At 64.3% G+C, this 22,415-nt stretch overlaps 2 protein-coding genes and 1 long non-coding RNA gene across 12 annotated transcripts in view; 2 read left to right on the top strand and 1 right to left on the bottom strand.

Moving 5' to 3' along the window:
- The first annotated feature begins 954 nt into the window (after nt 1–954).
- Nucleotides 955–2,298, top strand: ISG15 (ISG15 ubiquitin like modifier). Its single transcript, XM_027110658.1, has 2 exons — nt 955–1,064; nt 1,523–2,298. Exons 1-2 carry the CDS (start codon nt 1,062–1,064, stop codon nt 2,036–2,038), a joined length of 519 nt encoding a protein of 172 aa, XP_026966459.1. The 5' UTR covers nt 955–1,061; the 3' UTR covers nt 2,039–2,298.
- Nucleotides 2,299–4,203: 1,905 nt separating this feature from the next.
- AGRN (agrin) overlaps nt 4,204–22,415 on the top strand; it is a 32,827-nt gene continuing 14,615 nt past the window's right edge. For 4 of the 10 annotated variants that reach the window (XR_003433485.1, XM_027110647.1, XM_027110649.1 and 1 more), the window contains exons 1-4: nt 4,205–4,521; nt 6,656–6,917; nt 18,489–18,536; nt 22,153–22,368. Coding sequence is in view for 8 of the 10 variants with exons in the window: in XM_027110647.1 (XP_026966448.1) it covers nt 4,315–4,521; nt 6,656–6,917; nt 18,489–18,536; nt 22,153–22,368 (733 nt within the window). In the remaining 2 variants the exon portion in view is untranslated. Of the gene's footprint in view, nt 4,522–6,655; nt 6,918–14,563; nt 14,678–17,466; nt 17,939–18,488; nt 18,537–22,152; nt 22,369–22,415 lie in introns of those variants that run through there. The other 6 variants (XM_027110646.1, XM_027110648.1, XM_027110645.1 and 3 more) reach the window with 4 other exon arrangements.
- Nucleotides 6,772–14,412, bottom strand: LOC113622342 (uncharacterized). The gene is made up of 2 exons (XR_003433487.1): nt 14,305–14,412; nt 6,772–13,571 (listed from the first exon to the last, which is right to left on the bottom strand). It is a non-coding gene; the product is annotated as an uncharacterized LOC113622342 (long non-coding RNA).

The raw sequence follows: 22,415 nt of genomic DNA, 5'->3' as shown, positions 1-22,415 counted from the left end.
TGTCTAAGTCTTTTGCCCAACTTTTAACTGAGTTGTTTATCTTTTTGTTGTTGAGTTGTAAAAGTTCCTTATATATTATGGATACTAGACCCTTATCGGACATGTGATTTGCAAATATTTTCTACCATTTTGTGTATAGTTTTTTTTTTTTCACTTTGTCAATAGGGTCCAGGAGTTCATTTTTGTAGAAAATAAGATACATATCTTTCATTGAAACAATGAGAACAGGGACTTCCGTGGTGGCGCAGTGGTTAAGAATCCGCCTGCCAATGCAGGGGACGCGGGTTCAACCCCTGGTCCGGGAAGATCCCACGTGTCGCGGAGCAACTAAGCCTGCATGCCGCAACTAGCCCGCACGCCTAGAGCCCGTGCTCCGCAACAAGAGAAGCCACTGCAATGAGAAGCCTACGCACAGCAACAAAGAGTAGCCCCCCCCACTGCAACTAGAGAAAGCCCGTGCACAACAACGAAGACCCAAGCAGCCATTAATTGATTGATTGATTGATTAATTAAAAAACAATCTGAACAAATATTGTCATAAGCAAATGGAGGTTATCTCTGCGTAGTTTAGATTGTCACTATTTTATGTTATTTCTGAATTAACCCTGGCAATGATTTCCGAGTTTACTAATTTTGCAGATTGGTAAATGGAAAGTGAAAGTTTCCAATTGTTCGCTCATGTTATGATGTGTGTGCGTCTTGCAAAGGACCCGAGGTGTTGGACATGCAGGGGGTTTCTGAACACACACCCCTGGAGGCGGGATGCTGTCACAGTCCCCAGGCCCCGCTGGCCAGGTGGAAAGCCCCAGCCCACCCCTGCCTCAGTTTCTTGTCATTGTCATTCTGTTTTGTTTCTGCTATTCACTCCAGGGCCCGCCTTGGGAAAAGGAAACCGAAACTGAAGCTGAATTCGGCTACTGTGTGGCTGGCTCCCCGACACCGCCCTCTGACGTGGTTGCTCAGGCTTTAAAAGGGCTGAGCTGCCACGGCTGGAGAAGAGCTGAGAGCGGAGAGGCAGCCAACCAGTGCTTGCAGAGGACCTGGCGCCAGGGCCCACAGCCATGGTGAGGCGGGTTAGACAAGTGGGGCAGGTGGGCTCGTACCCCTCCCCCGGTGGCATCTCCCAGGGGCGGAACACCTACATGTGCAAGGCAGGCAGAGCTGCTCAGAACCCCCAGGTTCTTAAGCGTGAGGGGAGGGACAGGGCTCCTTCTGACAGCAGGGTCTGGGTCCTCAGAGGTGGGTTCTGCCCAGTGGGCAACCCTGAGATCCCTTGGGATCAGCACAGGGGGGCGTCTTAGCAGGTGAAGGGAGGCAACATGATGGTTGTGGGTGGTGACTATTCTTCTAGAAATGCCCGCATGCACTCTCCAGCACCTGGCGTCCCCCTCCTGGTGGGAGGGGAGGCTGGAGAGGAGGGGGCAGCATCACGGGGTCTAGCAGCTTGCCCCACTGCCAGTGTCACGCGTGCAGTGCTCCCAGAACTGGTGCCAGGGTCTCTGAGCCTGTGTGATGCCCACAGGGTAGGAACCTGAAGGTGAAGATGCTCGGGGGCCAGGAGATCCTGGTGCCCCTGAGGGACTCCATGCTGTCATCCGAGCTGAAGCAGCAGATCACCCAGCAGATCGGCGTGCCCGCCTTCCAGCAGCTCCTGGTCCACCAGGACACTCGCAAGGTGCTGCAGGATGGGGTGCCCCTGGTCTGCCAGGGCCTGGGCCCCGACAGCACCGTCCTGCTGATGGTGCAGAGCTGCAAAGACCCCCTGAGCATCCTGGTGAGGAATAACAAGGGTCGCAGCAGCACCTACGTGGTCCGGCTGACGCAGAGGGTGGCCGAGCTCAAGCTGCAAGTGTGCCAAAAGGAGCACGTGCAAGCCGACCAGTTCTGGCTGAGCTTCGAGGGGAAGCCCATGGAGGACGCGCACCAGCTGGGGGAGTACGGCCTCACCACCATGTGCACCGTGTTCATGAATCTGCGCCTGCGGGGGGGCGGGGCAGGGCCAGGAGGGCCGCGGGGAGGGCGCCCCACTGAGCACTAGGAATACAGTTGTAGCACCCTCTGTAGCACCATTCTGCACCCTTCTGGTGAGATTGGGGGAGGGGTGGAGGAGGGAGTGGTAAGAGGGGACCCAGGGTCGCTGGGGGAATCAGCAGGCTAGGGTGGCCAAGTTAAGGGACAAGCCTAGTGGGATCAAAATGGTGACCTCCGCCTGCCCCCAGAGAAACTGAAGGTGTGTCCCCACATCTCTGGGAAATTAACTTCTAGAGAAATAAAAAGAGGCATATCTGCTGGAGCCTATCGCTGTCTTCACATTGAGCCATGGTCAGCCCCTGCCTGCACAACTGGTCCCCACTTCTCACATCTGGGTCAGCAGGTAGCACAGGGAGGGGAAGGCCTGGCGAGGTCCCAAAGGCCACAAGGCGAGTGTCCCTGGAGGCGATGAGTCCATAGGGCCTGCCTGGGCCAGTTGTGAGGGAGGCTTCCCCACACCAGCTGGGGTCTGGGGGCCTCTTGACCCTCCAGGAACCATCAGCCTACACTGTCCAGCCTGCATTGGTCTGGGGAAAAGTGGTGACAGGGCCTTGGGCACTCACATCACCATCAGGGCGAGCTGCTGAATCAGCAAATACGCCCTCCTTCAGGGTTCAGTTCATGAAGGGGCCACAGCCAGTAGGTGAGGGGGTACCTGGGATAGGGGTTCCTCCCATCCACGTGGAAGAGTTTGTCCCAGATAGGGGGCACCTAATTTGGCAAAACTACAGCCACTTCCACACCGGATGCATTTTTTCTGTGCCAGTTTTCCACATGAGCCACTCGGGAGCCCGGCTGAGTCAGCCTTAGACACGGGTGGGGGGGGGGGGGGGGGGGCGGGGGAGCATAGAACGTACACCTCTCTGGGCCAAAGTCCATGACTCTGGGGACACTCAGTCCTCAGCCTTCAGACTCTTCAGTGGCATTTGGCTGCAGACCCAGAAGCCCCCTTTCTGGTCTGTGGGGGTCCGTATCTGAGCTGGGGGACCCCCCAGGTCTGGCTTGCCTGTGACAAATATGTGTAGACATGCAGGTGTGGGGGGGGGGAGGGCTCCTGGCTCCAACCTCATTTCCTGGGCCCCCAACCTCACCTCTTTGTCATACTGTAACTTAACAAGTGTAAGCACACCCCCTCGGTGCCACCCTCCTTTCTTGACCCCCCCCCACCAGGGTCTAGGCGACGTAGGGTCCCCCGAGGGGCCTCTGCTGCTGCTCACCCTTCATTGCCTCCAGCTCAGAGGTCCGTGGCTGGCGTGGGTGAGGGGATGTGCGGCAGACCCGGCCCTGGAGGGACAGAGGGATCTCCTCTCCTTCCCCACCCCCACCATCTTCAGCTAGGTCGGGGTCTAATCTGGACCCTCTGGGTCTCGGTTTACCCGCCTGGACCCTGTGGGAATGTCTGGAGAAGCGCCTTGGGGGAGCTGGGGAGGGGGCGTGGCTGGCCGTCCACCGCAGACGCAATCGCCGCCTCGGACAGCAGGGGGAGCCCGCAGCCCTGCAGAGGGGCCGGAGCTGACCCGGGACCGGGAGGTGGGCGGGTCTGCGCTCCGTTGCGACCAATCGCCGCATTGGTCCCGGCAGGCCGGGGGTCCCGGGCCGGCCGAGCTTCCGTCCCCAGTTCCAGCGAGGGGCTGGGGTCCCCCGTCAGGTTCCTCCTGCCGGGGGAGGGGCACAGCCCTGCAGGGCTCGAGGGGCGGCGGGGCCCCGGATCTGGCAGCCCCTCCCCGCGGCCGGGGAGCCCCCGCCGTCCCAGCCCCGGCGCAGCCTGGAGCCCCTTGGAAGTCCCGTCACGTCGCTTCCAGATTATGCATTAACCCGATTTCAGCCGCATTTCCTGGCGGGGGTGGGGAACGTCCGCGCAGGCGGGGGAGGGGCGTCCGTGGGGGTGCGCCGCAGCAGGGAGAGCACCCTCGATCCCGCCCTGCCCCCGCCCCTCGGCCGGGCCAGGCCCATCACCCACATTGGCCCGACCCAGACTGGCCCTCTCCCTCCCCCAGCCAGGCCTCCGCCCGGCGCCGCCGTCCCGGCGCTTTGTTCGCGGCCGCCGCGGGTCGCAGGGCGCCGGGCGGGCCGGGGGCGGGCGCGGGCGGGCCGGGGCGGGGGGGGGGGGGGGAGGAGGGAAGGGGGTGGTGCTGCCCCCGGTCCCGCCCCCGGCCCGCCCCCGCGCCGCCCGCGCTCCCGCCGCCTCCCAGGAGCTGCGTCCCGTCCTGTCCAGTCCAGTCCCTGGCGCGGCCCGGCCCGTGAGCTTGCTCCGGCCGCCTTCCGCCGTCCTCCGCCCGCGCCATGGCCAGCCTGCGGCCGTCCGGCCAGGCTCCTCTGCAGCCACTGCTGCTGCTCCTGGTGGTGGCCGCGCGCGCCCTGCCCGGCGCCGACGGGACGTGCCCCGAACGCGCGCTGGAGAGGCGGGAGGAGGAGGCGAACGTGGTGCTCACCGGCACCGTGGAGGAGATCCTCAACGTGGACCCGGTGCAGCACACGTACTCGTGCAAGGTGGGCCCCCGCGTGACCCCCGGGACCCTGAGCCCCCTTCGGACCGTCCTGGAAGCCTGGGTTGGGGGCCTCTCCCCCGCGATCCCGGCCCCCTAGCCCGGAGGTCCTGCCATCGCGACGCCGGCCGCCCCGCTGAGACCCCCGCCCCGGGCCGTGGGAACGAGCCCCAGACGCTCCGCAGCGCCCGCGCCCGCTCCCTTGGCGACCGCCAACCCCCGCGTGGGGCGCCGGGTCTGGGAAAACTCGCGAGCGCTGGAGGGAAAGTTCTTGCGGTGCCGCTGCCATCCCGCCTCGCGGTGCCCAGGCCCCGGAGACCTGATCGTGTCTGCCCCTTCAACCCAAGCCCCCTCCCTTACTGGAAACAAGTGCGCCTCCCCCCAGGGAGAATGTTCCGCTACCGCACCCCCTACCCACCGGCCAAAGAAAAGGAACAGGGACGAGGGGAGGTGACGCTTTCTGCTTGGGGTGGAGGTGGGGTTTTGGCCTGTGGTCAGTGCTGTCGCCCCCCCCCCCCAGAGGCGAGAAGGGGTGGTCAGGAGAGAGTGGAGGGGTGCACATCTTATCTCCCAACCCCAGGGCTCCTGGTGGGGCATGCTGCAGTGATGGGTTTGGGGGCCGGAGCAGAGAAGTGGGCGGGGCCGTTGCTGAGCCTCAAGTGTCGGGGTGCAGGGCAGGTGCCCCATCCTGCTCCTGAGAGACCTGAATCTCCCCCGGCCACAGGGAGGGAGAACTTGCCTGGCCTCTCCTTCAGTTGGATCTGGGAGCCCCCTGGGATAGGTCTAGTGGGGTTTTTCCCACAATCTGTTCCTAGGGAGGGCTCAAGGGACCCAGGGCCCTGCCCCCCTCTGGCCCCTAAAACCACCTCCCCGACCAGAAATCGGATCATTCCTCTTCCGTGGAGATGGGGAGGGGTGGCAGCTTCTTTCAGCCTGGCCTGTGCGGGCTACAGCTGGGATCCCCCGCCGGGCCCCCTCCCCTCCACCACCGCCAGGGCACTTTGCCAAGTCCCTGCAGGATTTTCCCGACTTCCTCCCCGCTGCTCCTGGGTGTGGCTGGGGTGGGGGGAGGCGATGAAAGCCACCCAGCCCTCCCCTGCTAGCTGTCGTCCTTCTAGAGCCTACTGTGTGTCTAGGGGTGGGGGGGCGGGAGTTGGCCAAGGCTCCCCCACCTCCCCATGGCCACTGGAGGGTGGAGGGAGTCCCTGCAGATTTCTCAGACCCGAGGCTCCCAGCAGGGGCAGGCAGGTGGACGGGCCACCATTGTCTTTCATTCCCCATTCTGGAAGTCCTGGCTCCCCAGAGCTCCCGAGGAAAGGGGTGTCTTCCCAGGTGCAGCATGCATGGGCACGTATCCCCATGGACCTTTTCCTTTAGGACCGCCTGTTCTGACTGCAGCCCTCCTCCCCCCACCCCCAGCAGGCCGTGGGCGTCCCAGGGCCTGGTTTGTCAGAGCAGGTACCCTCAGGGCCCCAAGAGCAGAGTGGGGAGGGTGGGGCTGCCCTGTGCTGCCCAGGCTTGATTTTGAGGTTCACAGGCTGCCTTGACCGCACGCACTGTAGGAGCCTTGCAGGAGGAGGGCGTTTCACCTGCCGGGGGGCATGGTGTCTTTGCCCACCCACAGGGCTGCATGGAGCCCAGCTGGCCCAGAGCCCTGAGCTCAGAGCTCATCACCCTGAAACTTCATCATCCACCTTAGCTGCTCCTGGCTCTGCCCATACAGAATGGCCGGAGCAGTGGGTGGGACGATAGGGAGAGTGGGGCACGGAAGGCAGGCACCCCAGCCGGCTGGGTCCCCTTCCCGTAACCAGCCTGAGCCGAGAAGGACGTTGTTGGACTTGGGCTGGCTGGGGGTTGGGGGGCTGCTTCTGTTTGCAGGCCAGGTGTCCTAGTGTGTGACACACACGGGTGGGCAGTGGCATCCATCGTGTGTGTGCCTCCCTGCAGCTTCCTCCTGGGGGGCTGACCCAAAGATCTCCACACATCTGCCCAGGGTTTGGGTCTATCTACTCTGGACATCTGGCCTGAGCAAGTGAGGTGGGAAGAGAGGAAGAAGCCCAGGTGTCAGCCTCTGCGGCCACCCCTCCCCAGTGGGAAGAGGACCACTGACACCTGCGCACCCCCCGTGTCCACCCCAGGTTCGGGTCTGGCGGTACTTGAAGGGCAAAGATGTGGTGGCCCAGGAGAGCCTGCTGGACGGAGGCAACAAGGTGGTGATTGGCGGCTTCGGAGACCCCCTCATCTGTGACAACCAGGTGTCCACTGGGGACACCAGGATCTTCTTTGTGAACCCAGCCCCGCCGTACCTGTGGCCGGCCCACAAGAATGAGCTGATGCTCAACTCCAGCCTCATGCGCATCACCCTGCGGAACCTGGAGGAGGTGGAACACTGCGTGGAAGGTGCGTGAAGGGGCAGAGCAGGGGAGGCACCGTGGGGGCAGGAGAGAGTTTGCTGGCGGCGAGAGCACTTGGCATCTCGTGGTGCAACCTCCTTTTCTGAGTCCCAGCTCCCTGGCTTCCCAGCCGTCTCAGCTCCAATCTCTGATATAAGCAGCGCTCCCCACCCTGGCCCTGGAGATGCCACCACTTTTTGTCTTGGAGCCAAGCGAGTCCCAGCCCTGCAAAGGGACAGGCCTCCTCTCTCTTCCCCTCCCCCTCCGTAGTTCTGCACGGCCCTTCCTGGAGTTCCCTGTTCTAGGAGAGAGGCTGGGACCAGGTGAATGAACATCAGTTGTTTGTGTTCTGCAGAAGCCCAAACATCTGTTTAGACAGGGCCCAGATGTTGAGCAAACCCGTTGGGGTGGGGCTTAAGGGTTGTGCTGGAGGTGGGGCTACCCCACCATGTGTTCCAAGAGGCCTGTCATTTCTGGGAGGGGCAGTTATGTGGAGTGGGCTGCTTCCAGAGTTTGAGTGGGTGTGGGATCCCCTCACAGAGGTACAAAACCTCTCCTTGTCTGCCCTCCCCATGCGTCCGTTCTGAATGGCCCAAGAGCATCCCTCCCTCACCCCAGCCTCCGAGAGGTGAGCAGGAATCACACGACCAGGGCTCACCCACCCACCTCAGCCCAGGCGAATCCCAGCTGGGGGCTGAGATCCATGGCTGAGGAACGTAGCAGGGAGAACATAGGAACTGCCTGTCGCCCTCACATCCTGTCTGTCCCCTCATGGCTGCCTGGGAAGGGATGTACTGGAGAGGGCGGAGAGAGGAGAGAATGCTTCCTCCCAGGGCAGTGGGAAGGGTCCTTGACTTCCTGTCCTGGGAAGGTGACCCTGTCCCTCTGATTTGCTCTGTTGGCCAGCAGGGAAGTTCCGTCTTCCACCCAACTTACTGCTGTGGTGCTGGCTTGGCTTTTGCGGGGTCCTGGGTGGTGGACTGTGCAGGGCGAGGGGCAGGACCTGAAGTGGGGAGCCCTGTAGCATCCTGCGCGGCCTGTAGTCCATTGCTCCTGGGGCTGTGTCCAGGGTCCCAGCCTGCAACATCATACAGCGAGGCCGGTGGGGCTGTGTCACTGGTCCCTTGTATCACCAGCTTAGCTGAGGAGGTCCCAGCATGGCCCTCCCACCAGGTGAGGACTGGAGACCCTGGCCCTGCTCTGGAAGCTTGTGGTCTAGGGAAGAGATGGGAGGGTGGCATGGAGATGGGGCAGGCTGTGGGGTGTGATGCCCAGTTTTGAAAGATGAGTTGGGGGCTAAGGAGAGGGTCAGGGCACAGAGAGCCCCCATTTCTGCAAGATCAAGAAGGCACATCACTAACTCTGCAGCTGGACCGGTCCAGCCTGAGGGTCCACGACTCGGTAACTGAGCCCTTCTGTGGGGTCAGAGGGCATGTGGCAGGAGGGCCACCCCAGGCAGAACAAGATTTGCCGTCTTGCCAGATCCTGCTCTACCCAGGCCAGGCCCTGGTTCTGGATACATCAGGCTGGGCAGAGGGACACCTGGAAAGGAGGGCCCACAGGGAGAGCTCCCAGCGAGACTTCACCTTCTGTGTGCCGGCTGCCCAGGATAGGGACCGGGCTAGGCCCCCAGCTCCAGTTGGGCCGGTGGGGGAGGGTGGTGCTGGGACCCACAGGCCAGTGTGTAGCAACGGGGTGAGCACCCAGAAGGGGCCGAGGCCACCAGAGTCTTCTGGGGTGGGCCTGCCAGGAGGAGGGTCTTGGGGAAGGAGGTTCATGGAGAGAAAAGGAAAGGAAGTAGCCTTGACTGTAGCTTGGAGCCTTGTGGTAGAGCCAGGGTGGAGGGGAAGCCCCCAGGGAGGGGAGGGGCCCAGAGTGAGAAGCTTGGGGTCCACTGCAAGGGGCCAGGGAGCCCTGGAAGTTTTGAGCCCATGACACGGATCCCTTCTTTGGAAGCAAACCGGGGCACCTTGAGGAGCAGGGGCTGCGGGCAGGGTGGGTGCATCCCAGGGACCCCAGTTAGATGGGGGTGCCTCCCCCTTGAGCCTCCCGAAGGCCTGAGGCAAAAGGCCCCCTGGAGCTGGGGCCGGGCTTGGGGAAGAGACAGTCCTCTCCCCACCTGCCCCAGCAAGGTGCGGCTGGGAGGAGGGCCCGCCTTCCACTCTGTGGGAGATAAGGGCCTCAAACCCCACTCCAGGCTCTCCAGGGAGACAAGGCTTCACCCTAGTGGGGGGTTAGGGTTAGGGATGGGCAGGGCTTGAACTAAGATGACCCCTCCCTGTCTGATTCTGACCCTGTTCTGTTCCTGGGAGCCCACAGCTGCCCCTGCCCCACAGGGCCCAGAGTGAAGGCCACTGATTTGTGGAGGTGACCCCAAGACCACCCAAGACCCCTGTCTCTAACACACCTCTCCCCGGCCCCCAAAAGGCCCACAGCCGCGAAGGTCAGGGGCACAGCCTGCCAGGCCCACCTCCCTGGATGCCCCCAGCTCATCCCCACCTGGGCCCCAGCTCTACTGGGACTACCTTCCTCAGTTTCTCCCCCAGGGCCTGCAGGGTCTTCCTGGCTCTGGGCCCCTTCCCCAGCCTCCAGCCCCCAGGAAGCTCCTCCCCAATCCTCCGCCTGGGGAGCCACATTCCGAGCATAACTGAGACAGGTATGTGTCCCTCCCTCTGCGCCACCTGTGGGTGAGGGAGACGATGCTCTGCTTCAGAGCAGCCTCTTCAGGAAGGAGCCCCTCGCCCCCTGCTTTGTCAGGGAAGTGGCCTGGCCTCTTCCAGTGCCAGCTGCCCACGCACCATGAGCCTGCCCAGGCTGGAAGCTGAGCAGGCATCTCCTCCAGCCTTCAGCCACTTTGCCCTGGTCTGGGCAGCACCCATACACTCCCACCACCCTCCCCTCCCCCACCTTATGAAGACTGGTCCTGGGGCCCCCTGAAGCCCCTAGGAGGGATGCAGGCCTGGGGCCCTTCCCCAGGCCTTTCCCTGCCCACTAGGAGCCAGGAGCAGAGAAAGGAAGTGTTGTCTGCCCTCTCCAGGTCTGGCACAGGGACAGGGTCGGTGAGTCTGGCTGTGGCCCAGCTCAGCCCTGCCCAGCCCTGAAGCCCGGGGTCCTGGCGGCCATGGCCTAGCCTGGCCAGCCTGATTCCAGTGAGCACCCTCCCTCCCTTCCTCCCTGCCAGGCCAGCTTTCTAGGGCCTTTGGGAAGGCAGTCCTATGTAGCTCAGGCTGGAGAGGTGCTGGGTCCCGGGCCAGCCTGGCACTGGTGCAGGCGCTATGGCCTCGGAGCTGGATGTGGACTGCAGACACCCCCAGACAGGGACTGGCTCTCCCTGAAGCAGGGCGGGGGCAGGTAGAAGTCCAGAGGGAGTTTCCTGGGCGGGCTCCCTCTGCTGTCTGGCACTTAGCTTCTGTACCCCCAAGTCCTCTGAGCCTGTCCTACTCCCGCCACATTCCTCCCTGAGGTGGGAGGTGGCTGCTTCCTGTCCCTGTTTCCCTCTTCCAGACTGTAGGTTCTCACCCCACCCCTCCAGACCCGCCTAGCGCCCTCGGCCCCTCCCCCAGGCAGGCCCAGGCTGGAGGCTGCCCGCCCAGGCTTTCTCCTTCCTTCCAGCAGCCAGGGGTGGGGCATCAGCTCAGGTGGGGTGTGACCGCCCCCCCCACCCCGCCCGCCTGTCCTCTCCCCACCTGGGGGTCCGTGGTAGATAGTCAGCGCTAGAATGGACCTGTGCCAGCTTTGTCTTCCCCTGGGCCCACGGTGGGCTGGCTGGTGTCCTCCCTGGGGCAGCCCCAGGGGGCTTGGGTGGGGGGCTGCTCCAGAAACCAAAGGCCTTTGGATCCAGTCCCTTCACTGCGCCAGACTGAGCTAGTGGAAACAGCTCTTGGCTTTTTCCAGACCCCACCCCATCCCCCTGCTCCACACCCAGAGAACAGCCCTGGTCTCCATTCTCCCCTGCAGATTGGAAATGCAAAAAAAAAAGTTGTTTTGAAACTGTCCTCCCCTCTCCTGCTGTCTATACTGGCCTCCCCCAGGGTGCTGGACAGAGTGGATTCGGTGGGGCCTGCCTGTGCCCTTACAGCATCTCTGGGGGTGCTGGGACCCACGTGCACAGAGGAGAAATTAGATTCACCTGGTCAGGGCTAGCTGGCCCAGGTGTGGGGCTACAGCCCCCTGCCCCGCCAGTCCTACAGGCTGAGGTGGGGGGAGTGTAGAGGGTGGCATGGGGCTGCCAGGTAAGGTTAGCAGGGGAGTGGGCCCAGACTTCAGGGCCGTGGATCTAGCCAGAGGTCACTCTCACCATCACCCTGCTACAGTCAGGCCAGCTCAGCCTCCTCCAGCCTGCTTTGCTTCCTTCCTAAATGGTTAATTCTCCCCAGCCCCCTGAGAAGCAAAGCCTGCCCCCACCCCCATCACCACAGGAAGGTGGAAAACAGCTGCAGAAACAGGCCTCTCTCCTGCCCCTGCACCTGCCCCAGCCCTTTGCCTCCACCTGCAGGCTCCAGGCCAACTGCCCTCCCTCCCCCCACAAGTTCTACCCTTGCCTAGAGGCCTGGGGCGGGGGGCAGGGGGGATGAAAGCTGGGCTCCGTCTCCTGTCCTGCTCTGCTGGCCCCAGCCGCCCCCCCACCATTGAGATAGGTGAACCATGGCTCCCCACACAGGCCCCCAAGGCCCAGCCGGGCTGGGGGCTGCAGGCACAATCACTGAAATAGCCCCAGTAACCCCTGACACCCCAGAGTCCCAGAGAGTGCCCGCCTCTCATTGAAGAGCAACAGGGATCTCAGAAATGAGACAGCACCCTAGCGACAAGCACTCTGGTGACACTGATGCAGCTCATCAGAGGGCACTGTGCCCCCACGGGCTACACTGGGGCTCAGGAGGGATCACGTTCCAGTCCCAGGCTGCGGCTGGGAGCCGGGCAGGGGTGACTAGGCCTCTGGTGGAGTTTCCAGTGGGGAGGGAAGCTCCCCTAGAAGGGGCCTCTCCCCCCAGAGCAGATCCTGAGAACTTCCTCTGAGGAAGGCCCCCTGCCAGGGGCTGCTTACAGCTGGACCTGGGAAGGGGAAGATGGCCCCTCCCACTCCCCTCCCCACCAGGGCATAGAGGCATGGGAGGGGCCGGCTCTGTGTCCTCCCAGGCAGCCTGCTGTTAACAGCTGTGTGGCCTGCACGTGTGCACGTGTGCCTGCAGCCTCAGGTGTACCAACCGGCACACGATTCTGATTGAAACCCCAGCTGGGCTGTGGTTCCTGCCACCCTTGGATCAGCCTGGGGAGGGGACCCTGCAGGTCCTCTGCCAGCAGGCTGGTAGCAGGCAACCTTGGCTTGTGTCCCTGGGGGCCTGGGAACAGGGCTCCAGCCCTCTGCCCTCATATGGCTCCCATCTCCTGCCTGCTGCCCCAGTGTCCAGCTATGCCCTCCTCCCACCCACCCCGTTCCCGGCCGAGGTCTGGGCCCCGCCTCCTGTGGGCTCTGCCTCTGGGTTTTTCAATGCCAGAGATGGAAGGACTGTGGTAGGGACAGGAAGAGTCTCTGGGGCCACTTGGATTCCCTGTCCCATCTCGTACCTGCCGGACCCTGAGTCTGGCACTGTTAGGGGTTAGGTGTGGCAAGTCAGGAGAGGCTGGTCTGCCTCTGGCCTGAGGTGGGCCTGAAGCTTCCCTGCCCCTCCCATTGGCAGCTACCTCTGGGCCGCCCCGCGCTGGCCCCGGCAGAAGCAGGCAGCCTGTCCCTCTGGCCACAGACGCGGGCTTCTCGTGTACATTAGGGCGAAATAAGAGCACAGCATCTGGGCCAGACTGTGGCCTGTCCCTGACCCACCAGTGGGGAGCAATGTACGTCCACTTCTCTCCCTGGAGGGGAGGCGGTGAGGGTCGCTAGGGTCCATTTGAGAATCCATCCGTGGGTTCCTTCCTCAGCCACCCGTCCACCACGGCCCAGCAGCAGATCCTCACAGGGCCGCTGGAAAGGCTGCCGCTGCCACCTGCACAGGGCCCTTCGAGGTTCTGGACGGGCTTTCCAAGGAGGCCAGGTGTGGCTGTGTGTTGAGGAGCGAAGGCCAAGGGGGAAGGGTATTCCGGGCAGGAAAGGCAGCACAACAAGGTCTGAGATGCAGGGAACAGCAGGCAGTCCCTGTGGCTTGGCTGCGGGGTGGGACAAGGCAGCTGTGGGCGTGGTGCGGGCCAGAGAGCTACAGCCCACGGGCTGGAAGAGGGGGACCCTCCTCTCTGAGCAGGAGCCTTCCCACCTGACGCTGCGCCTTGGCTGCTGGTCCCGGTCACCCTCCCCCACGGGAGAAACTCCGCCTGCACCCTGGCTGCGTCTGCAATCTCCTGGTCTTCCGTCTTTGCGGCTCTCTCCTGTCTGGCCGGTCTCTCTGCCCCTTTGTCCCCTGACTTTCTGGTTCCAGTAGGTGTGTCTGTCTGTCACTCCTCTTCATCTTGACATCCAGCCGGTCAGTACCTCCAGGAAGCACCGTCCCCCAACTCAGACCGTTGTGCTGGACTGTGCATCCCTCACTGCCTGGCGTGGCCCTCAGCAGGACACAGGGTCTCCACTCACCAGGCACTGACCACACGTGGGTGCCACCCTGGCTCTTCCAGCTTTCTCTTTCCTCCCGGAGATGGGCAGGGCCTGGCCAAAAGAGGTGGATTTGGGGCTGTCCTGGAGGGGAGGGACCGAAGGCATGGATCAGCTCCACCGCGGCCCCCTTTTCTGCAGGTGCCTACCGCCCCCCTCCTCTGTTCGTCTGGCGCCCCCTGGTGGCTTCAGTCTATGTCTTGGCAGGTGTCCAGGCCCTGGACTGGGCTCCCTCCTCCCAGCGTTCCCCAGGCCGGAGGACCTGCCCATGGCCCCTGTCGCCCTGAGGCCTCACCAGCCTGGCCCCTCCTGGCCTCCTGCAGCCTCCTGAGCCCGTTCTCCCCTGGGCCTCTGTAGTTGCCTCTGTCCGGAGGTGCAAACCCCTCTCCCCATCCTTCGGGTCTCTGTACAGATAACCCCCCCCCCCCCCCCCCCCGACCTCTAGTGCTCTCTCTGTCACAGGGTAACCCCCCAGGGTGCAGAAATCCGACCCGACTCGGGACACACCTCCTGCACTGCGCCTACCCCCGGAGGAGCTCAGACGGGCTGCTGAGGGAGGCTGGGCCCCGGGCAGGGTGAAGGCTGAGTAATGAGGGAGGAGGGAAGCCAGGGGTCAGCGGCCGCAGCTGCCGTCCAAGCCGCCAGCGGTCGCCACCCTACGAGCTGGCCCTGCTGAGCCCCGTCCCCAAACTCTCACTCAATCCCACCGCCCGGCGGCGCCGGCTAACCGGCAGAGTGTGGGCCTTGCCCGCGGGGCTGGTGGGTGGGCACACAGCCAGCGGACTCAAACCTGGGCGCCTCCCGGCCTCGGCCTCACCTGAGGCGGCGATCGGGGCCCGGGCTGGACGCCGCCTCCTTCCCAGCGGCGGGCCCGGGTCCAGCAGCGACGTCCCGCCGTGAAACGCCCATTGTCTGCTGAGCCCGAGGGGGAGGGGACGGCCGTAGCCTGAGACCAGACACCAGGAGGCCGGGGCTGGGGGAAGGGGCCGCCCTGCCCCGTCCTCTTCCCCTCCCCCACCGGGGCGGCCAGACACCTGTGACTCCGGGCCGCCTGGCGGCCGGCGCTCGACTGTTCGATGCGCTTCACACACAAGCGGGATACCCTTGAGGTCCCGGCGGTGGGGACAGGCGGACCGCGCGCTGCGCGGGACCAGCCGAGGCGCCGCCGGCCGCGAGGCCCGACATTAAAGGTGTGTGCGCACGCGCGGTGTGTGCTCGCCGCCGGGAGGGCGGTGCCGCCCCACCCCCACCCCCTCCTTTCCGGGGGAGCTGGGCCCGGCCCCTCCGGAGTGAGGGAGGGGTCATCTGCGTAAGAAAGGGGTCGGCGGGGGGCCAGTAGGTAGGACTTCCCATCCTCTCTAGACTCTATTCCCCATCTTCCTTCTCAGGGAAGCACCTGGAGGGGCGCAACCACACCGTGTACTTGGGGGCACGCCCAGTGTGTGTTGTGTGACTGAGGGGCAAGTTTTGCATTGCATGAGGGCGTGCAGTGTGTATGCACGCAGGTGAGTGTGTGACACCCAGTGCCTGTGCAGACTTGAGTGAGTGGGTGTACATGTATCTGCGTACGTGAGACCTGGGACATCGAGTGCGTGTGTACACATGTGAGCAGTAGCATGTTGCTGTGTGTAAGCCCAGAGGGGGGCCGATTCTTGGCTCGGAGCACCCTCTGTTCCTGGGGTCTGAGCCTGCGAGGCCTGGTCAGGGCTGAATGATTTTGAGTCTGAAGATCCCAAAATAGCCCGGGTAGCCTGAGCTCCCCTCCCCCAGCTGGCTCTGAGGCCTCAATGGCCCTTTGTCTCTCTGAAGGCATCCAAGCCCTGTGGGGGCTCAGGCTTGGGCTGAGGCTGGGAGGGACCGGGCTGCATGCGGGTCCCCTTTCCCCAGGCCAGACCTGACAGGCCTTGCGCACCGCCACCACCACCACGTGAGCCCTAAGTCCAGCCCATTTGCTGGCAGAGTCCAGGGTCTCTGCCTGGGGGAGGCCTGCCCTGCCAGCACGGGCTCCCCCTGATCCCAGGGCTTGCCCCTCCCACACTCTGGTCCCCTTGCCTCCCCTCCTCCAGCAGGGCCCACCCATGATGTCCCAAGCTGCAGTGGCAGCAGCAGACAGGGCTCCTGTGCGGGTGTGTGCTCAGTGCGTATGTCTGTGGTTTAAACCCTGGCACTGTCTGTGGGCCCCTCCCTGAGTGGAGGGATTCCAACTGCAGTCCTGGGGGCTGCAGTGAGAAGTAAATGGGAAATGTGTCACTGCCTGGGCTCACCACACCAAGTTCTGGGCTGTGGGCCAAGCTCTGCCCGGAGGAGATAAAAAGTCAGACCCTGCCCTGGGTGCTCCAAGTCCGGGGCATTGCCACTCTCAGTGTGGTGTGGGCAGTGCCAGGGTGTGGTGAGGTGAGGTGAGGGGGTGGGAGGCTCCCCTGAGGAGACAGTGAGGCCAGCCAGGGGCAGGGTCTCCAGGTGGGCTGACAGATTGCTACTCTGTGTCCATCGCGGCCCGGGGTGGGGGGGGACCACTTTGTGTATTGACTTTTTTTTTTCCTGCAAGGTTTCAGTAGACCCTCAGGTTCCAGGGCTCCAAGAGGTTTGAAGACCCCTGCTGTGGATGATTGGGGACTGGACAGGGTGGGCTGACCCTGTTAGGATTTGGTACTAGTGTGTCTGGGCGCAGGACTGAAAGGAGTCCAAGGAGATGGACCTGAAGAACTGGGTGCTGGCTGGCAGGTGCTTGACGAGCAGGGAGTGAGCGAGGTGTGTGTGGGAGGACTCCAGGGACATGTTTGTGAGGCAGCTGCACACGTGATGGGGAGGACGGGAGTCCCAGGTGGGCCGCGCGCCCTGGCCCGCTGTGACGTCAGGGTCTCGACGTTCCCGGAAGGCCTCTGGGGGGCGCTCCAGGCTTGCGGTCTGGACCTGGAGCCCCGCGACTATTTGCATAACGCTCATTTACATGGGACTCATTTGCATAATCCTGTCACCTCGCGGACGCGAGTTGGGGGTGTGCGGATGGTTTGAGGTGCTGCTGTCAGGTCCTAGGGAGGGGTGGCGCACCCTCTGAATTGAGCCCAGCCTACTCCCCACCTGTGTGTATGTACCTGGAGACGCTACCCCCACAGTGCCGGGGTCGCGCCAGCGGGAGCAGAGACATTGACACGCACACGCGGTAGCACGCAGACCGCAGCCCAGAAACCGGGTCCTTCGTGCAGGTCGATCCCCCCTGCGGGGACACAGACAGACCCTCGGACACTCCGCCGCGCCGCCGCTCACACGCACAGCCCAGCCCAGCCCAGCCGGGTGGGAGCGGGAGGGGACCCTGTCCCGCCCACCTACTCGACCCCACTCCGCAGCCCCCCACCCCGACCTCACACGTGCCTTCTCTCCAGCGCCAGCCTCCGCTCCCCCTCATCTCCGGCCCCGACCCCAGCCCCCATCCCGACCTGCACCCTCCGCAGCCCCAGCGCCCCACCTCTGCGCCCTCCCCGGCCCCCGCGCCCTTCCAGCCCCGGTGCCCCCAGCCGACCCCCAGCGCCCGCAGCCTCTGCGTTGTCTTTTGTGCCGTCGCCCTCCCGTCCTCATCCGCCCGATGCTCCTTGCGGCGCGAGCCGCGACTCCCCGCGGACGCTGGGGTCCCCGGAGGCGTCTTCCTTTGTCTCAGCTCCCCGCCCTCCCTCCGCGGCGCCCCTCGCCCCTCACTCACCGCCTCGGCCCCGGCCTGGGCGCGGGGAGCAGGCGCGGCCCTCCGCGGCCGGCTCTTTCTTCTCTCTCTCCGGAGGCGCGCTCGCCCCTCCCGCTCGCAGCCGTCGCCGCTCCCGCCTCTGCCGGGGACCGAGCAGCCGGGACCCGCCGAGTCCCGGGCGAGGGGCCGCTCGCCGCCCTTCCCACTCGGACCGACTTCTCCTGGGCGGCCGCGCGGGCACGATCCGGGGCTGCGGGACTCCCCGAGGCTGGCTCCCGGAAGCCCGAGCCCCGCGGAGAGCTGCTGGCGCCTCCGGCCCAGGCCCTGGCCGGTGTGGACGGCAGGGGTGGTGCTGGCCCTCGGTTCCTCATCCACCTCCCTCCGAGCCCAAACTTGGGATTTCTACTCCGGGAGAATTCTGCACACCTCCCTTTATGAGCCTCAAGGGCTGTGGAGGGGGCCTGGCGCCCCCCCACTCCCCAGCTGTGACTGGAGCTGAACTTTGAGAATATAGCTGCTGTCAACTGGCCCAGGGGTCCAAGAATGGGGCGAGTGGCACCGAAGAGGCCCAAGGGCACCCCGTGAGGACCCCCACGCCTCAAGAGTGGGGGCTGAGGATCCCGGGCCATGCCTCCACTGCCGCTGGAGCGGGACCCCCGGCAGCGGCGCGGGCTCTCCCTGCTGGTGCGATATTTCATGATCCCCTGTAACGTCTGCCTGATCCTCCTGGCCACCGCCACGCTCGGCTTCGCGGTGCTACTCTTCCTGAACAACTGTACGTCTGTGGGTGTGGCAGCCTCCTGGGCCCAGGTGACCCTGCCTGTCTGCTCGCTGAGGTCCCCTGCCTCAGCCACCAAAGATTAGGGGACAGGCAGGGTCACAGAGAGGCCATCAGCTGTGACGTGGCTCAGATGGGCCGCTGCATCTTCTGGGAACACCTGGGTCGTTCTCTGGATGCCTGGGCCCCCCGAAGGCTGTCTGTGGGCTGGGGGCGGGGCAGGGGCCGGCCCACATCCTGAGCTGCAGAGACAACTTTCGTTGGGGGGGGGGTTGGGGGCAGCTGGCTACGCTGGGAATGGGGGCTTTGGCAGGACCTGGGGCTCATCTCGGGAATAGGTGGCTGCCCACACCCCTGCCACTGGGCCTCCCTGACAGGTGTCAGACCATGATGATACAGCCAGAGGGGCAGAGGAAAGCCAGGGAAGGGATGTGTGCAGGCAGGGGTGACCCCTCCAGGCTGGACAATGGGACAGGCTATGGAAGGACTGGCTCGGGCTGGGGGGTGGGGGCGGGGGTAGCCTGACTTGAGATTTGTTTTTTTCCAGACAAACCTGGGACCCACTTCACGCCAGTGCCCCCAACGCCTCCGGATGGTGAGTGAGGGCTCAATTGGTGACAGACTGAGCTTGGCAATCTGTGCCTGGAGGGGCGGTGGCACTCTTGGTGGTCAGGGGGTCATTCTTGGGGCGTGTACATCAGACATGTTAGCTGTGTCTGGAGCAGGAGGAGGCTGGATGAGGGAACCTGGATCCTTCCTGGGGAGTCCACAGTGGTGGACAGCAAAGGGAACCTGGGGTCCGCAGTCCCTGGGCCTGGCCCCACCTTGGCCTCAAAGTTGGGACTGACTTAGTGCTGGAGCCCACGGGTTGAGAGATGGGTCAGAAGACGTGTACAGAGGGCGTGGGGGGCCAGGGGCTCGGGGAGAGGGCCTCAGCAGGACCAGCAGCAGCTGTCTGAGGAGGGATGGGCGGGTCTGTTCCTGGACTGAGCAGGCTGGGCCTGGCCTCCTTGACCTGCTCTGTGGGCTGGGGCCCGGCCTCCCTGGGGGGCTGCTGTAATTAAGCTAATGTGAGCGGAGAAGAGAGGAAGCTGTCAGTGCCTCCGGAGGGCAGGGGAAAGGGGTGGCCTGGGGTCCTCTTGGGAGAGGGGGCTACTCCCAGGTCTGCTTTCAGTGCCTGGGCCCCCTGCTGGGCAGGCACGGCCCAGGTCCCTGAAAGTACACAGAGGGCTGTCCATACATGGGATGGGCCATGGGAGGGCGCAGGTCTGCACTGGGCTGGGGGTTTGGGCCCAGGACTGAGCCTCTCATAGGCTGTGGACAAGAGGCCTGGAGCTGGCTGGGTTTAAACACCTTCCTCTCTCCCAGCGTCCTCAGCCTTCTCTCCTCAAGCCCCAAGGCCTGCTGTGTCTCTTTTCCTTCACACATGCATTGGCGCGCCCCACAGCCTTCCACACGGGCCCCGCACCTGCCCTCGGATCCCATCACACATTTCGGGACAGCTACCCCACGTGACCATCGTCATCCCTCCCAGGCACGCACAGCACGTTCTTGGCCACAGGCAGGGCTCAGGGCACGCGCTGCGTCTCCCAACCTACCCAGGTCTGCGGAGGGAGTTAAATGCACCCACCCCCACCGGCGGAGGCTATAAAAAGCCGCCACCGCCTCCGGCATCGCACTCCGTGAGGGAGCCTTGGGCAAGGGAGGGGTGAGGCTCCTTCAGGAGCGCAAGCATGGCAGAGCCCCAGAGGTGACGCTCAACGGCCGGGAACCTTGCAGGCCCCTGGGCGCTCCACCTGCGCTAAGGAGGCGCAGCCTGCATGATGAGGGTGCAAGTCTTGGAGGACGAGGAGCCTACGGGTCGTAGAGGAGTAGGTGTCCTTGGCCCAGGGGTCAGGACCTTGGGTGGTGTCCGGCTGGACCAGGGTGACCAGAGGGAGAGAGAGGCTTGAGCCCCAGGGGCAGTGCGGTGACCAGGTCCTCGGCCATGGGGTCAGGACCCTGGGAAAGACCTTGATCAGCAGGTCCAATTGAAGCCAGATAGAGCAGCCAGCCAGACGGGGCAAGTGCCCCTGGGTTTGGCCTGGGGGTCCCCAGGGCCTTGGGCAAGTGAGGGCTGAAAGTGAGAGGAAGTGCTAAGGGGAGATAGAAGGAGACCGCGGGAGACAGAAAGTGAGGAGAGGGGCTATGAGTAGACAAAGTGTTGAACCAGGACAAGGGATGCCCCATATGCTAGCAGCTCTTACTGCTCTAGTCATCGCAGTGGCTGACCCCCCACCCGGCCCAGAGTGGAGTGCTGGGCCTCTCCAAGCCTTTGCAGGTATTGGCCCATTTAGCCTCACAACAACCCTGGAGGGTAGGTTCTATTGTCCCCATTCACTGGAGGAGATGCTGAGGTAGGGCGAGGCTGTAACTTGCCCACCGTCACTTGGCGGGTGAATGCAGGTGGGGCAGCCTGGCTCCAGGATCTGATGAAGCATCTGCGCGGGTGCCCAGATGAGGTCGGGGGAGGACGGGGGTGGGGGTGGTCTGCAGGGAGTTCAGCCTGGGGTATCCATGCTGGCCCCGCCCTTGCCTCCAGCCCCCGTTCACTCAGCCCGTGGGGGGTGGGGGCAGGGATTCCCAGACAGACTCGCGGGAGCCTGGGGTGGGCTGTTGCTATGGTGACAGCGCCAGCTGCCTGTGCTGCTCCAGACCCCTCGGAGTTGAGGCTGCTTCCTCCTGCCCCCCTGCCTGAGCCTGCTGGGAGGTGATGGGGGGCGCCCCCCGACCCCCATAACTTATTAATGATAAGTGGACCCAATTAAACATTTATTGCATCCAGACAGCCGCAGCCGGTAATGGGCCTGCCCCGCCTATGGGGGTGTCACCCTGGGTGGGCGTCCTGAGGAGTCAGCCCGCCCGCTGCCCTGACACTGTGCCCAGGAGGGCCTGTCCTGACGGCTCTGCAACTCAGTGAGCGGGTGTGCGCTGGCGACACTGCAAAGTTGAGACCTACAATGTTTAAAGAAGAAAACAGTCGGGGGCTTCCCTGGTGGCGCAGTAGTTGAGAGTCCGCCTGCCGATGCAGGGGACGCGGGTTCGTGCCCCGGTCCGGGAGGATCCCACATGCCGCGGAGCGGCTGGGCCCGTGAGCCATGGCCGCTGAGCCTGCACATCTGGAGCCTGTGCTCCGCAACGGGAGAGGCCACAGCAGTGAGAGGCCCGCGTACCGCAAAAAAAAAAAAAAAAAAGAAAACAGTCGGGTCCGCAGGGCCCGGTGTGCTAGGGTCCCTGAGGAGGTCATGCTGAGTGTGAGGTGGGGCAGCAGGGCCTGGGGAGGGGGTGGGGGCGGCGACATTTCCTGAGGTGGGGGCCCAGGAGGATAGGTGAGGAAGGATGAGGTGTGTGGGTACGCGCGGGGCCCTAGCGAGAGATTGCAGCTGGGAGGCCACGAGCCACAGCAGAGCACGGACCTGGGGGAGGCTGGCTGTGGGGACGTGGAAGGTGGGGGAGTGGGCAGACAAGAACCCAAGTGGGGACAGGCCTGAGGAGAGGGGAGGCCTCCAGAGAAGCAGGAAGGGGAAGAAGTGAAAAGAGAGGGGTGGGGGCCGGCAGGGCACTGGGTTCTGGGCCGAGGGTGGAGCATGTGACCTGACCTCAGATAACCCCACCCCCTGTCCTGCAGCTGTATGACCTCAGGCCGGTCCATGAAAGGCAGAGGAGCTGGTCCCTGGGGAGGTGGCAGGGGCCAGGTGTGGGCGGGGACACTGGAGCAGCTCCCAGGGAGGGGGCGGGGCGGTCCGGGGTTATGAGGAGTAGGTCACAGTCGGAAGAGGGGCTTTGATTTTGAGGTGGGGATGCTGATTCCCTGTGATAGAGTCGGCCTGGGGGCTGTCTGTCTGTCCTCTGTGTGGGGAGTGGGTCAGGAGCAGATGCAATGCCCCTTCCACAGTTGCGGGGCTGAGGGGGGCGGGGGCAGAGAAGGCTCTGCGGGGGGACGGAGGTTGTTGAGAGGGGGAGGGCACGAGGCCCTGGCTGTGATGGGCGCACCCGGGGTTCCTGTGAGCGCCAGCACGAACATGGGTGGGCACGCATGTGCATGTGTGACCGTCCGTGCAAGATCCTGGCAGGTGTGCGGACGTTGGACTGTGTGCATGATGACCGTGGGCCTGGAGGCGGCAGGGGCCGGGCCCCTACCCACCCCGTCGCGTCTTCCGCCCCATCCGCAGCGTGCCGAGGAATGCTGTGTGGCTTCGGCGCCGTCTGCGAGCCCAGCGCGGAGGAGCCGGGCCGAGCCTCCTGCGTGTGCAAGAAGAGCTCCTGCCCCAGCGTGGTGGCGCCCGTGTGCGGCTCGGATGCCTCCACCTACAGCAACGAGTGCGAGCTGCAGCGGGCGCAGTGCAGCCAGCAGAGGCGCATCCGCCTGCTGCGCCGGGGGCCCTGCGGTGAGTGCGGGGCGGGGCCTTGGTGAGGGGGATGCAGAGGGGCGGGG

This window comes from Aethalodelphis obliquidens, unplaced genomic scaffold, assembly GCF_003676395.1.
Source record: "Aethalodelphis obliquidens isolate GAN/ISIS:26980383/991018 unplaced genomic scaffold, ASM367639v1 scaffold9, whole genome shotgun sequence".
In the NCBI taxonomy this organism is placed as follows: Eukaryota; Metazoa; Chordata; class Mammalia; order Artiodactyla; family Delphinidae; genus Aethalodelphis; species Aethalodelphis obliquidens.
The sequence above is the reverse complement of the archived record's forward strand: the minus strand, read 5'-3'. Positions and strand labels throughout refer to the sequence as shown.